General features: G+C 41.2%; 1 protein-coding gene across 1 annotated transcript; it reads right to left on the reverse strand.

Moving 5' to 3' along the window:
• Window positions 1–9,717: 9,717 nt before the first annotated feature.
• On the reverse strand, window positions 9,718–10,656 carry LOC119262593 (olfactory receptor 6N2-like). The gene has a single exon (XM_037535575.1). The coding sequence runs from the start codon at window positions 10,654–10,656 to the stop codon at window positions 9,718–9,720; it is 939 nt and encodes a 312-aa protein (XP_037391472.1).
• Between the last annotated feature and the right edge of the window lie 5,938 nt (window positions 10,657–16,594).

Genomic DNA, 16,594 nt, shown 5'->3' on the forward strand with positions numbered 1-16,594 from the left:
AAGCACATTCCTAAGAATGACAGTAATTGGCATTTTGTCACAGGTTTTGCCACTTTGGCTATGGCTTCTGCCCTATCTGCTGCCAAAGTGTGTGTGTCACCCTTCAGGACGTGTCCTAAGAAGGTGACCTCTGATTTACAGTATTGTAATTTAGACTTGCTGGCCTTGTGGCCTTTGTCAGCAAGGTGCCTGAGCAATTTCAGTAAGGCTTCATGACATGTGGACTCTGTTGGGGCAGAGATAAGCAGATCATCCACGTATTGAGATAGCACAGTCCCTTCCGGCATCTCCAAGTACTCCAAACTGTCTCTGAGAGAAGCATTATAAATTGTTGGGGATTCGTAATATCCCTGACAGAGCCTCGTGAACGTGTATGATTTACCCGCAAAGGAGAAAGCAAACCAGAATCTGCTGTCTGGATGTACTGGAATACTGGAAAATGCATTTGCTAGATCCACCACAGTGTAAAACTTGGTGTTGTTTGGTATTTGGCCCAAAATCGTATTTGGATTTGGAACCTCTGGAGCCGGGTCTGAACAGCTGCATGTACAGCTTGTAAATCCTGCATGAACCTCCACTCATCCCTGCCAGGCTTTTTGACAGGAAAGATTGGTGTCCGAACAGGTGAATCAGGGCAGGGAACAGTTACCCCTGCTTTCAAAAGTGATTCAAATACTGGCCTTATTCTCTCTACTGCTTCCGGTTTCAGAGGATATTGGGCCTGTCTTGGTCTGTATGTACTCTTGGGCTGTATCGCTACCTCGGGGCACCCATTAATTAGCCCCACATCATCCTTATATTTTGCCCAGAGGCAGTCTGGCACAGATGCTAAATCTGCATGTTCCTGTTCTGTTGAAATCATCTGAAATTCATATTTGGTCTCCGCTACGAGCTGCACTGTGCGGTCAACACTCATGACAGATCGAAGTGGTATGTGGAAGGATTGCAAAACCGGGTTATACTCTTTGCCTGGCATGTCAGTAGGATGCCAATGGTCACTGCGTGCTTGTTTTAGAATGCATGGCCCTAAATCTTGCCATGGGTCAGTTTCACTCGCCTTTCCCAAAGAAATGTGGGGCTGGGAATGAAACACATTGTACAATTAATTTTGACATGGATTCAGTTCTACGGTTGCTTCCACCCATGTTTTATCTCAATACATGTGGCTGGTGGACAACCTTTCCCCCTTTGGGGCTTGCCCAAGAAATCTGGGCCGTCTGAGACATGTGACGTGCAGTGCAGCTCATCCGGAGCCATAAGAATGAGGAAGTGCATGTGCTGCTCTGCTTGAGCTGTGAGGAACTTCCTTATTTCATCTAGAAATACTATCTATAATATCTAGAGATACTAGAAACCTATGCTAAAATTTCTTTTCTGCAAATTCACACTGAACTGGCTGAGATACAGTTTCTGAAGTAGCATGTCCCCCTGTAGATTGTTGAGGGGGCATGGGTATTTGCCAATCCAGTGTACATGTTTTGTGGACTTGGAGAAGGCTTACAACCGTGCTCCCTGAGATGTCTTTTTGGAGGTCCTCTAGGAGTATAGGTTGCCGGGGCTACTATGCCATTGAATCTCTGTATTCCTGGAGTAAAAGCTGTGTTTGTATACTATGTCAAGCTCTTTCAGTGTTGGACTCCACCAAGTTTGTGCCTTGTCTCCACTCTTTTTGCAGATGATGTTGTTCTTTTGGCTGAATCACATGGATGTCTCCATCGTTCACTGGAGCAGTTTGCAGCTGGGTGTGAAGCGGGTGGTATGCGGATCAGCACCTCCAAGTATAAGTACATTGGCCTAGCCTGGAAAAGGATGGGGAAAGGGCCTCAGGAGGAGAGGGAGTATCTCGGGGTTTTGCTCATGATTGACAGGAAGAGGGATTGTAATGTTGGAGGGAAGTAATGTGGTCACTGTACCCGTGGTGAAGACAGAGCTGATGATGGTCATGAGCTGTGAGTAATGACTAAAAGAATGAAAACACAAATACAAATGGATGGAAATGAGCTTTCTTAACAGGGTGGCAGCCTACATTGTCCTTGATAGGGTAAGCATTGAGAGTAGCAAGTTCAGGTGGTTCATGCATCTGATCCAAATGCCCCCTGGATGCCTCCTGATGGGGGTGTACCAGGCACAGCCTACTGGGACAAAACCCCAGGGTTAGCCTAGGACCCACTGGATGGTGTTTATCTCCAAGTTGGTCTGGGAGCTGCTTAGGATCCCTTGTAATGAGCTGAAGGATGTTGCATGAGACAGGGTCATCTGGGTTTCTTTGCTCTCCCACCTGCTACAATGACCCTATCTGGACTAAGTGGTTCATGTGAGGATGATCATGTCTTTAGTATTGCTGTTATTCTACCTTTTATTTTTATTTTGTCATTTTAATGTTTTTTGCTTGGTTTCTTGGCTTCTTGGTTTCCCTCTGTTCCCACTGTCTCTGCCTCCCATCATCCAATCTCCATTACCCAGAACCCCTTTCTGGATCACATGACCAATAATCTCTCTCACATGTCTCTCCAATATTCTGTCTCACCTGATTACTGATAACACACACCTGTTCCTTGTTCTAAGTACTTGTTACTTTAGTATATATAAGCCCAGGCTTTAGCTTAGTCATGTTGCACGGTACTGCCTTTGTTAACAGACTTACTTAGTCTTCTGCAGTGTATGACCACTGTTTTGTGTGTTCTTCTGCCTTGCCTTTTTGCCTTGCACTTTCAGTATTGTTGTGCCTGCTGGTTTGACCCTGCGTCTGTTTTTGGACACCCCTCATGGTTACTGTTTTTGCATACTAGCTTTTGATCTTAGACTGGCTGATTTTGATTTCAGGTTGGTTTCAAAATTTTTTGTGTTGCCTGTAAATATTCTATGGCAGAATTCTTCTCTTGTTTTACCAGTCTTGATCAACCCAAAGGCAATTGTATTAATGCCAAGGTGGTATCCCAGCTCAAGATCCCCATTGAACCCTACAAACCCCTCTTGTAGTGTTAGCACTAGATGGGTATCCACTTGGCCAGGAAACTGTCACCATGGTCATCATGAGTACCTGGTTATGCCTTTCAGACTCTCTAACTCTCGCTCTGTTTTTCAACCATTCATTAATGGCATCCTGTGTGACATGATTAGGATAATCAACTGTTCATGAAAGGAGAAAATGTGAATTCCACTTACAGACAGTCTCTTTCCTGGGTTATGTCATTAGTGCATGAGGGGTTTACCACAAGGTAAAGTCTGTGGTTAACTGGCTCGTCCCCACATCAGTGAAAGAACTTCAGAGATTTTCAGGCTTTGCCCATTTTTATTGCTGCTTCACGTGGAACTTTAGTTCTGTTGCCACTCTGCTCACTGCCCTTCTAAAAGGAGCCCGAAGAAAGTTAATTTGGAATTCAAAGGCAGAGGAGGCCTTTACAAATTTTAAAACTGCTGTATCATCTTCTGAAAGTTTTACTACAATTTTCACCATGGTAGACAGATTTTCATATAATGCCCCATCAATCCCTGATATATTTCAGATTGACCAGGCTATTTAACAGCACATCAGGAATTATGGTATTCCTGAAGATATTTTCTGACAGAGGGACACAATTCATTTCTAGAGCCTAGAAAGGGTTTTTGAACATCTAGGCATCACAGTAAGTCTTACATCTGGTTATCATCCCTAATCCACTGGCCAAAGTGAAAGAGTGAATCAGGAACTTTGGAAGTTTTAATAATCAGATGGGTCTAATATCTGGTGTGTGCTGACATGGCCCCATGGCTCTCTCATCTGTTCAGTCACAGGACTAACCCCTAATCTGTGTGAGGAAACTGATAACTGATTTGGGTTATCAGTTTCCTTTGGCCCCCTGGACTGCCACACCCTCTTATGTGCCCACCGTGGACGACTAAATGAGGCAGAGTAAGGTCTCACTGTAGAACAGAAACAGCTCTACAGCAGGTTAAAGAGCTGGCTGATTATAACCACCTCCTTCCAGCCTGGAGATTGGGTGTGGTTATCAATTTGGGATCTCTGGTTTGGAGAAGGTTGCAGAAAATTGCACCCCAATATAAAGGTCTGTTCTAGATTGTAAAGCAGATTAATGATGTTACCAGCTTGACTTGCATACTCAATATCTTATCTCAACCTCTTTCCATGTGTCCCTTATCGAGCCTGTATTTCTGGGGCCACTTGATGAAGAATCAACTGACATGGCCCCACCTACTTCATTGGAGGTGTATGGCTCTGCAATGTGCACCATTCATGAGGTGTTGGACTCCAGGAGATGTGGGGCTGAACTGCAATATCTCATTGATTGGGAAGAACATGGCCCAGAGGAAATATGTTGGGTGGTGGCCAAGCACATGCTGGATCTGGCCTTGGTGGCTGGTTTTCAGTCACCATCCTGATAAGCAAGGGCCCTATCCCAGAGGCTCTCCCAGGAAGTCACTCTCCAGTTCTTGTCCTCTCTGTTCCCATTCCAGTCGGCATACCCTCACTCAGTCTCTCTCTTTCTCAACACAATGATGACTCCGGGGTTCCATTGTCTGATACCTCTGGTCACATGGGTGAAGGTTGTCATGGGCACTATTGTTCCAGAAATGTGCCCGAGTATTTAGGACTTGGAGTACTTTCACTCTTTTGGAGGGGAGCCTGGAGATTGGGTGTGGTTATCAATTTGGCATCTCTGGATTGGAGAAGGTTGCAGATTGAATGCATCTAATTTCATCATTTTAACTAGTGATATATAAGGATGTACTTACTTTTTACACATAAGAAACATGCATTTCTGTCTTGTATTTCAGTTATATTAGTGTAACTTGTTAAATTAGGCCACTTTTCTCCAAAACTATTGTTTAAATAAAACTTGGATATCTGTATATTCAAATATGTTAAAGTCTAAACTTTTCATGGGCTGTATTTATTTCTTCACTTGACGTTATACTTGTATGTTTTCAGTTTCGTTCACTAAGGTCACTTAGACCTTATTATTATTATTATTATTATTTTGTAATATAATTGACTTAAAAAAATGTTTAGTTTTTAATCAAATCGTGTTTTTTTCTTGTTGAAATGAGCCTGAATATATATATGTATAATGAATATATGTATAATGAATTATTACATTATAAATTTATTAGTCACGTGTTCTTTAAGTGATAAAATAATTATGCTAGTATTTGATATATGCAATTTTTCATAGATTTGATAAGAGTATTACAGAGCTATGGGTAGCATGTCTTAGAATTCCATCCAATCTGACTTTCATCTAAAGAATCTTCTTCTTCTTCTTCTTCTTCTTCTTTTGGCTGCTCCCTTTAGGGGTCACCACAGCAGATCATAACCATATAAATAAGGAATATAAATATCTTGGAGTTCATGTAAAGAAATAGTCATTTCCAGAGTGTCATTATAATTTCACCTGATTTAAAAAAGTAAGACTTCCTTAATCCATGTAAGTTCATAAAATAACACTTCACACAGTAGTTTTTACTTATGATAAGGATTTTTTATGTACTTTTAGGGGTGATAAATGGGGCAAAATATGTTCTGATGCTTCCAGGCCATATTTTTAGATAGGTCTGCTGTGGATTGATAGTGTTTCTTCTTTACATCTGTACTGGAGGCCAAAGGAGATATGTGAATTCACATTCAGCACAATCATTGTAAACTGATTTGTTTTTATTTAAAAAAAGAAAATACAAACTAATATTCAGGTTCCAATCAAATGTGTTTTTCTTTGGGAAAGAAAGAATTTCCAATAAGCAGTTTTTGTTTAAAAAACAGGAAACCTTTTATAATATACCCAGTAAAAACAGTTTACAGCTTCGATAAATATACATAAAATAAAATAAAATAAACATCTTCTATTTCCAAATGAGCTCTTTTGATAATTTTCAAAATCTCAGTTTTATACAAATAACAGTTTCAGTCATTAGACAATAATTGTCATGTATTTCAATTTACAAAAATATGAGTCTTTCTCTTCCAAAACATTCTCTTAATCCTCTTTGATATCTACTGCAGCTTCAGTCCGTATGTAATATGACTGAGTAGAGGACAGATGACCACATTTTGAACTGACATTATCATAGCAAATAAATTTCCTTCAAATCTGGTGTTAATCACTTGAAAATATATATTAATCGAGAAGGTGGTAAAAATGAAAAGGAATGGGAAGCAGGTCTGTAGAGCTTTTCTTCTGAACTCTTTTGAATTCTTTAAACAGACATGAAGTATTCTGATATATGAGTAGATAACAAACATCACAGGTGGACAGACAACAATGGGTAAAGCAATCATTCCATATAAATTCACAATTGAACTATTACAGTATATTCTGTTCAGTTTAAATTTACACAGCGGTCTGTATGACAATATTATTGATATGCCCATTTCACATGAAGGCACAAACCAACAGAAAAATAAGAGCTTTTTAACAGTGGACATTTTTACAAGAGTTGCATATTGCAATGGTTTACATATGGACACATATCTATCATAGGCCATAGCTGATAACAGTGTGAATTCTGATCCAGTACATGTATAAAGGCAAAAGGTCTGTACCAGACAGCCTCCCTGAGAAATAATTTGTTTTTCAGACACGAAATCACTCAGTAACGATAAAATGCAACTGTTGCAATGAGATCATTGCAAAGTAAAGCAGCGATGAATATGTACATCGGTTCATGGAGAGGTTTGTTTGCGTAAATCACAGAAATGTCAACAGAATTGCAAAAAATAATCAGTATAAAACCTGAGAGACAAATTACAAAGTAAACATATCTATATTTCTCCAGCTCCACATGCCCTTCCAAGGATATGAATGTAAGATTAGTAGAATAATCCATTTCTCCACTGCTGTAGAGTCCAGAGGCGATGCCTTACACCACTGCATTCAATGCTTTCCATGCCATGGAAACCCATTCCATGAACCTCTCTTGAGCTGATCTGAAGGCTCATGAAGTTTGGAGGTCTGTAGTGATTGACTCTGCAGAAAGTTGGTAACTTTTGCGCACTATGCGCCTCAGCATCCGCTGACCCCGCTCTGTCATTTTACATGGCCGACCACTTTGTGGCTGAGTTGCTGTCGTACCCAATCTCTTCCACTTTATAATCTTCCCACTGACAGTTGACTGTGGAATATTTAGTAGTGAGGATATTTCACGACTGCACCGGTGGCTTCCGATCACGGTGCCACGCTGGAATTCACTGAGCTCCTGAGAGCGACCCATTCTTTCACTAATGTCTGTAGAAGCAGTCTGCAGGCCTGAGTGCTTGGTTTTATACACCTGTGCCCATGGACGTGAGTGGAACACCTGAATTCAATGATTTGGATTGGTGAGTAAAAACCTTTGGAAATATAGTGCATCACGCCTTATTGTCTGTCTGTGTTCCAGTCTTTTCTTGATTAGGTCATATGTAACTTAACAAATTTGCAGTTGTCTACACTGACAATACCCTAAATCTATTTCACCTCCCTAGAGGCACCCCTACATCACATAAGGAATATGTTGTGTAGGCCCGTGGAAAATAGGTTTTATATGAAGTAAAGTGTCAGGTTCATATTATCTTTGTTTTTTTCCTAGGCTGTCATGTTGGAGAGTTATTTTTAGAGGTGCACAAGGAGACCCAAGAAACTGAACCAAGAAATTGATGGGTACCTCTGTACTTATTGTGGGGACCAGTAGGGGGACTAATTTAGATTAGTTAGATTAGGCTCTCCTGGTCACCAACACACCACTGCTGTGCTGCAGGCTTGTCAATAGTGGTGGGTCAGAGTGAAGGTGATAGTGTGACTAATACATCTAAAAACACACAAAAGTGATTAGCTTCTGATATGGTATCAAATATCTGATATCATATCAAATCTCACTGTGAAGTATCTGAGAAATCGTATAGATCAGAAATGTTAGTTTTGTTTTCAAGCCTGTTTCAAATTCTTCCACAGCATTTCAAAGGGACTTAGTTCTGGCCATTTCTCACCCCTCCATTTCATCCTTTGATGATACCACCCACTTCAATAACAAATAGATAAACAGCTATCTAAGGTTTATATTTGTCAGGTTCCTCAAGGTTATTTTTAAGTGTCACTTGTTACATAATATTGCCATGTCTGTAACAGTTGTTTAAAGGAAAGTGGCTATTTATATGTGCAAATTGTATTATGAATTTGGAAGTCTAAAGGCTTATAACTCATTTGTTTAAAACAAAAGGCCACTGATGTGTGAAGAATATTCCTAACCAGTTTACTCCATATTTATTTACTTAAAATTGCAGTTTGAGACACCAAATAAAACAGAAATTCTGTTTCATACATGTGTCAACAGCACATCATATTGTTAGACATCACATTGTTAGAGGAGAAGATTAAATGGTAGAAATTAGCTTTATAACCAAAGGTTTAACATGTGCCAATATTGCAGTGTTAAGCATTGATTACATTATAAATTTGTTAACCACAAGTGCTTTATTTGATAAAATATTTAAGCTAATATTTGATATTTGCATTTCTTATGTTAAATAGCTCTAAAAAATTATTACAGAGCTATGGATGAGGCAAGTTTCATCCAATCTTTCATTTAAAAATCATAGTCACATAAATATGCAATACAAAGCAAAGATCATAATGTTAAAAGTGCAAATACACTTTAAATTTCACATGAAGAAAATGTCATATTTCACTTGACTAAAGAAAAGGCCTCCCCAACTGATAGATGTTCATGGAAAAAAGACATAGAGTAGACATTTACTCATGTTAAGGAATCGTTATGAACTGTTGAAAGGTGTTGATAAATGGTCAAAACGTTTTCTCTGTGATTCCAGGCCTTCTTGTTTAGAAAGCTCTGCTGTTGATATATGCTGTTTATTCTATCTTGTCGTACAAGAGTTGAGAATAGACCTATAATTACATATTCAGCAAAATATGTTTTTAAAAAGAAAATACAAATTAATATACAAGCTATAAATCCCTGCTGTCGGAAGAAAACCTTTAATCTCCATTTTTGACATCTTTCAGTTTTTGACATAATTTGAAAGTGCCTGTTCTTTACATTGTTTGTAAATTTCATGATGAACAAACTAAAAGAAATGACCCAAAATGACTTGGGAAAAATTCTGGTTCCATTGAATTACATTAAAAGTAAAGTAGGTTTTTCCTTCTCCTGTAAAGTTACCATTTTGGAGAAACAAGGTTTCCTTCTGACAACAGCGATAACTTATGTATTAATATACCACTGCCTCTGGCTTGATTACTGGGGATATACGTTGTAACTGAAACTTCTGTAAAGCTGCTTTGTAGCATCATTGTAAAAAGCGCTATACAAATAAACTTGAATTGAATTGAAAATTTGCCATCAACGGTGTTTATAGATGAGAAAGAAAAATTTATCACTGACACATACATAGTTTTGCATTTGAGAAACAAGAAAAAATGTTTTCATATACCTAAAGAAAAGAGTCTACAGTTTAATAAATAGTTTTCTCTTTCCAAGTGAATTTTTTTTTATCCTATTCAAAATCTCCATAATTTTCATTCCTTTAATGTTCTGCTCAACCATTTGGTAGAACACATTTTGAGTCACTATATATGCCAAAAAGGGCCATCTCAACAATTTGGTAGACATTGTTTTTAAAAACAAAACAAAACAAAAAAAATCAACTGTTTTTCTTATTGCCCCAAACAAATAAAAACATACCCCCCAAAACAACATTGCTTTTTACTTGGTAAGGACATTAAAGGGATATTAATTTACAAAAATATGAGTCTTTTTCTTCCAAAACATTCTCTTAATCCTATTCCAAATCTCCTGCAGCTTCAGTCCATACATAATCGGATTGAGGAGAGGAGAGATGAATAAATTTTGAATTGACATTATCACAGAAAATAAATGAGGTATATTTCCTTCTAATCTGCTGTTAATCACTTCAAAACATACAATAACAGAGAAAGTGGTGAAAATGAAAAGGTGTGGGAAGCAGGTCTGTAGAGCTTTTCTTCTGAAATCTTTTGAATTCTTTAAACAGACATGAAGTATTCTGATATATGAGTAGATAACAAACATGACAGGTGGACAGACAACAAGGGGTAAAACAATCATTCCATATAAATTCACAACAGTTAAATCTCCACAAGTTAATTTATTAACAGAGTAACTATTACAGTATATTCTGTTTAATTTAAATCTACACAGGGGTCTGTATGAAAGAATTACCGCTATGCCCATTTCACAGGAGGGCACAAACCAACAGAAAAATAAGAGCTTTTTAACAGTGGACATTTTTACAAGAGTTGCATATTCTAGTGGTTTACATATGGACACATATCTATCATAGGCCATAGCTGATAACAGTGCGAATTCTGATCCAGTACATGTATAAAGGCAAAAGGTCTGAACCAGACAGCCTCCCTGAGAAATAATTTGTTTTTCAGACACAAAATCGCTCAGTAACTTAGGATAAAATGCAACTGTTGCAATGAGATCATTGGAAAGTAAAGCAGCAATGAATATGTACATCGGCTCATGGAGAGGTTTGTTTGCGTAAATCACAGAAATGACAACAGAATTGCAAAAAATAATCAGTATAAAAACTGAGAGACAAATTACAAAGTAAACATATCTATATTTCTCCAGCTCCACATGCCCTTCCAAGGATATGAATGTAAGATTAGTAGAATAATCCATGAATGTCCACAAACTAGACCAAAAATTTCAAACAGGTCAGTCGGTGTAATATGGTTGCACTCCCACTAGTATTTTATGTGTTTACCAAGCCTCATGTAAAGACACTGAGTACAGTGAAGGTCCTGTAGCTGTGCAGGCTACAATGAACACAACAGCTTTCTGTGTCTATATTTATACACTGCTCAAAAAAATAAAGGGAACACTCAAATAACACATCCTAGATCTGAATGAATGAAATATTCTCATTGAATACTTTGTTCTGTACAAAGTTGAATGTGCTGACAACATAATCACCCAAAAATCAATGGAAATCAAATTTATTAACCAATGGAGGCCTGGACACAAAATTAAAGTGGAAAAACACACTACAGGCTGATCCAACTTTGATGTAATGTCCTGAAAACAAGTCAAAATGAGGCTCAGTATTGTGTGTGGCCTCCACGTGCCTGTCTGACCTCTCTACAACACCTGGGCATGCTCCTGATGAGGTGGCGGATGGTCTTCTGAGGGATCTCCTCCCAGACCTGGACTAAAGCATATGCCAACTCCTGGACAGTCTGTGGTGCAATGTGGCATTGGTGGATGGAGCGAGACATGATGTCCCAGATGTGCTCAATCGGATTCAGGTCTGGGGAACAGGCGGCCAGTCCATAGCTTCAATGCCTTTATCTTGCAGGAACTGCTGACACACTCCAGCCACATGAGGTCTAGCATTGTCCTGCATTAGGAGGAACCCAGGGCCAACTGCACCAGCATATGGTCTCACAAGGGGTCTGAGGATCTCATCTTGGTACCTAATGACAGTCATGCTACCTCTGGCAAGCACATGGAGGGCTGTGCGGCCCTCCAAAGAAATGCCACCCCACACCATTACTGACCCACTGCCAAACCGGTCATGCTGAAGGATGTTGCAGGCAGCAGATCGCTCTCCACAGCGACTCCAGACTCTGTCACATCTGTCACATGTGCTCAGTGTGAACCTGCTTTCATCTGTGAAGAGCACAGGGTGCCAGTGGTGAATTTGCCAATCCTGGTGTTCTCTGGCAAATGCCAAACGTCCTGCACAGTGTTGGGCTGTGAGCACAACCCCCATCTGTGGACGTCGGGCCCTCATACCATCCTCATGGAGTCGGTTTCTAACCATTTGTGCAGACACATGCACATTTGTGGCCTGCTGGAGCTCATTTTGCAGGCCTCTGGCAGTGCTCCTCCTGTTCCTCCTTGCACAAAGGTGGAGGTAGCGGTCCTGCTGCTGAGTTGTTGCCCTCCTACGGCCTCCTCCACGTCTCCTGGTGTACTGGCCTGTCTCCTGGTAGCGCCTCCAGCCACTGGACCCTACGCTAACAGATACAGCAAACCTTCTTGACACAGCTCGCATTGATGTGCCATCCTGGATGAGCTGCACTACCTGAGCCACTTGTGTGGGTTGTAGATTCCATCTCATGCTACCACGAGTGTGAAAGCACCACCAGCATTCAAAAGTGACCAAAACATCAGCCAGAATGGATAGGTACTGAGAAGTGGTCTGTGGTCCCCACCTGCAAAACCACTCCTTTATTGAGTGTGTCTTGCTAAATGCCAATAATTTCCACCTGTTGTCTATTCCATTTGCACAACAGCATGTGAAATTGATTGTCAATCAGTGTTGCTTCCTAAGTGGACAGTATGATTTCACAGAAGTTTGATTGATTTGGAGTTATATTGTGTTGTTTAAGTGTTCCCTTTATTTTTTTTGAGCAGTGTATATTGTGTACTGGACAGAAAAATATTCCTTTGTGGTTCACTGACTTTATTGAAGTCACTGCTTGGTAAATCTAGCCTGCCTCTCTTATTGTTGTAGCATGTGTTTTACATACTGCCTAGAAAGACCTTATCAATGTTCTAATGTACAATAGCAATCAATTAGTAAGTGTCATTGTAAAATTAGTCAATCAAATACTCAGACACGTGGATGTGACACCTCAGACCTGGAAAACAAAGAAGGATCCTGTGCAGGTTTAATAGTTAAAGAGGCAATCCAAAGCTCGTGGTCAAAAGGCATGAAAAAAAAAAAAACAGGTCAAAAACAGTAAGTCCATCCAAAAACCAAACATCCAAACACAGGAGCAAAAGGCAAAGGCAAAAATCCAAAAGTCCAGGCAGAGAGTCAGAAACACAATACAGGTAGTTAATCCAAAAAAGCTTAGTATGCAGACGCAAGGGGACTAGCAATACTTCGCACTGTTTGGCTGAAAGAGAGAAGTATTTAAGCTGTGGCTGATTACAGAAATTAGGCACAGGTGGTTTGGTGGGAACAAGGCTAGTACTCCAGGGAGTGTGACCTCTGGTGGCCATACAACGAATCGCTGACAGTACTCCTCGACTGACAGTACTGGACATCTCCCGATGCCAAGAAGACCTGCCGCCTAGGACGACCCCGTGGTTGAAGAGCTGGACGGTCAGGAAGATCCTGGTAAAAGTCTCTCATGAGGGAAGGATCCAGAATGTCATGTGATCCAACCCAGCATCGTTCTTCAGGACCATATTCCTCCCAGTCGACCAGGTATTGAAGAGTCCCAGCTAGCCTCCTGGAATCCAACAGAGAACGGTCTACATACGCCAGCGATCCATCGATGTCCAAGGGTGGTGGGGCCTCCACTGTGGTAGTAGCCTAGTGACTAGAGTTGGATACAGGTTTAAGCAATGAGACATGTAAGGTAGGATATATCCTATGGTGGGGAGGTAACTGAAGCCAGTAGGACACAACGTTAATCCTCTGGACAACCTTAATGGACCTATATACCTGGGACTCAGCTTCTTACATGGCAGGTTCATTTTTAAGTCCTTGGGGGACAACCAGACCCACTGGCCTACTTTATATATAGAGCAATTTCTGCGACAGCGATCCGCAAAGAACTTCTGTCTCCTTATCGCCATCTGCAGACGACCATGGGCTTCTTCCCATGTCTGCTCACTCTGCCTTATCCAGTTGTCTACTGCAGGGACCTCAGATGGTTGACCCAACCATGGAAACAGAGGAGGCTGGTACCCTAGGATGCACTGAAAGGGTGTTAGGTCAGTAGAAGTATGTGTCAATGACTTTTGTGCATATTCGTCCCAGGGTAAATAATGGCTCCAGTCATACTGTGAGTTGCTGCAATATGAACATAAAAACCTGCCTATTTCTTTCCACTTGTCCATTGGATTGATGACGATACGCAGAAGATAGGCTGACTGTGATGCTAAGTAATTTACAGAAGGCTTTCCAAACATGGGAGGTAAACTGAGGACCCCAGTCTGAAACTATATCTTCGGGGAGGCCATAAAATCTGAATACCTCCTTTTCCATGGCAGTGGGTAGCTTTCATAATGGGATGAGTCTACAACCTTGGAGAACCTATCGATGACCACCATGATGATGGTATGACCTTGAGACAAGGGCAGATCTGTCATAAAATCAATAGACAAGTGAGACCAAGGACAACGAGGAATGGGGATTGGCTCCAGCAGCCCTGCGGATAAATGACATGGTGTCCTGCTTTGGGTGCAAATAGCACATGCTTTAACATAACCTGTTACATCTTTGTAACAGTGGCCACCAAAACTTATTTTTCACAAATGTCAGAGTGCATTGAATACCTGGTTGCCCTGAGCTTGGTGAAGAATGTACCCATTCCATCAGAGTATTACAAAGAACAAACACTTCTTCAGCCTTGTCAGTCCACTGCAGATGTGCGGTGGAGCCCTGCTTATTGGGGATTATGTCCCTCACAGGGCCTTCTAATTCTACATAAGGCGGGATGAATGAGCGACAATACAAGCACATTCCTACGAATGACAGTAATTGGCATATTGTCACAGGTTTTGCCACTTTGGCTATGGCTTCTGCCCTATCTGCTGCCAAAGTGTGTGTGTCACCCTTCAGGACGTGTCGTAAGAAGGTGACCTCTGATTTACAGTATTGTAATTTAGACTTGCTGGCTTTGTGGCCTTTGTCAGCAAGGTGCCTGAGCAATTTCAGTAAGGCTTTCACGACATGTGGACTCTGTTGGGGGGGGGATAAGCAGATCATCCAAGTATTGAGTATTCAGCCCCTTCCGGCATCTCCAAGTACTCCAAACTGTCTCTGAGAGAAGCATTATAAATGGTTGGGGATTCGTAATATCCCTGACAGAGCCTAGTGAACATGTATGATTTACCAGCAAAGGAGAAAACAAACCAGAATCTGCTGTCTGGATGTTCTGGAACACTGGAAAATGCATTTGCTAGATCCACCACAGTGTAAAACTTGGTGTTGTTTGGTATTTGGCCCAAAATCGTATGTGGATTTGGATCCTCTGGAGCCCAGGCCTGAACAACTGCATGTACAGCTTGTAAATCCTTCATGAACCTCCACTCATCCCTGCCAGGCTTTTTGACAGGAAAGATTGGTGTCCGAACAGGTGAATCAGGGCAGGGAACAATTACCCCTGCTTTCAAAAGTAATTCAAATACTGGCCTTATTCCCTCTACTGCTTCCGTTTTCAGAGGATATTGGGCCTGTCTTGGTCTGTATGTACTCTTGGGCTGTATCGCTACCTTGGGGCACCCCTTAATTAGCCCCACGTCATGCCTATATTTTACCCAGAGGCTGTCTGCTAAATCTGCATGTTCCTGTTCTGTTGAAATCATCTGAAAAATCATAGTCTCCGCTACGAGCTGCACTGTGCGGTCAACACCCATTACAGATCGAAGTGGTATGCGGAAGGATTGCAAAACCGGGTTATACTCTTTGCCTGGCATGTCAGTAGGATGCCAATGGTCACTGCATGCTTGTTTTAGAATGCATGGCCCTAAATCTTGCCATGGGTCAGTTTCACTTGCCTTTCCCAAAGAAATGTGGGGCCGGGAAGGAAACACATTGTACAATTCATTTTGACTTGGATTCAGTTCTACGGTTGCCCCCACCCATGTTTTATCTCAATACATGTGGCTGGTGGACAACCTTTCCCCCTTTGGGGCTTGCCCGAGAAATGTGCTCTGATAGGACTCATCTGGGCCCTCTGAGACATATGACATGCAGTGCAGCTCATCCGGAGCCATAAGAATGATGAAATGCATGTGCTGCTCTGCTTCATTCATCCCACCCTTCAGTTCCACATACACATACAGAGGCTTAGTAGAATTGTACCTCACCATCTGAAATGCCATTTCTTCATCCACTTCCAAAGTTAACCCCTTACTACTGTTATGTAGCGAACAATTCAGTTTGCACGTTAAATCTCTGGCCATAAGATTTACTAGGGCAAACTTCTACTAGAAACCTATGCTAAAATTTCTTCCCTGCAAATTCACACTGAACTGGCTGAGATACAGATTCTGAAGTAGCATGTCCCCCAGCCCCCAGAGTGGTCACAGTTTGTCGGCTCAGGAGAGGATGTAAATTCTTCCGTCTATTTACTGAAAGTGCCTCATCTGAATCTACCAAAAATGTCATATCTTTTCCCATCACATGCATTGTTGTTGTTGTCATTTCATCTGATTGGGGCCATATGTTCTGGACAATCAGGTGAAGATAGGTGCTGAGCTGTCAACTGATCACCATCTGGTGGTAAGTTGGACCAGATGGTAGGGAAAACTGATGGTCAGACCCAGTAGGTCTAAACAAATAGTGAGGGTGTGCTGGGAATGACTGTCAGAGACCTCTGGAATGATTTCAACTCCCACCTCCAGGAGAGCTTTTCTCATATTCTAGAGGAGGTATGGGGCATGGAGTCTGAAAAGACCCTGTTCAAAACCTCCATTGTGGAATTTGCATGACATAGCTGTGGCCAAAAGCTTGTAGATGCCAGTCAGGGCTATAACCCAAGGATCCCCTGGTGGACATGGGTGAGGCCGTCAAACTGAAGAAAGAGGCCTTTAGGGAATGGATGGCCTGAGAAAAGGTGGCAGTGGCAACTGTGGCAGAAACAGAATCCAG

This window comes from Pygocentrus nattereri, chromosome 27 (genome assembly GCF_015220715.1).
Source record: "Pygocentrus nattereri isolate fPygNat1 chromosome 27, fPygNat1.pri, whole genome shotgun sequence".
NCBI classification, from domain to species: Eukaryota; Metazoa; Chordata; class Actinopteri; order Characiformes; family Serrasalmidae; genus Pygocentrus; species Pygocentrus nattereri.

Excerpts from the sequence above, each read along its gene's own strand:
- LOC119262593 (XM_037535575.1), bottom strand. The coding sequence starts at position 10,656 with ATGGATTATTCTACTAATCTTACATTCATATCCTTGGAAGGGCATGTG.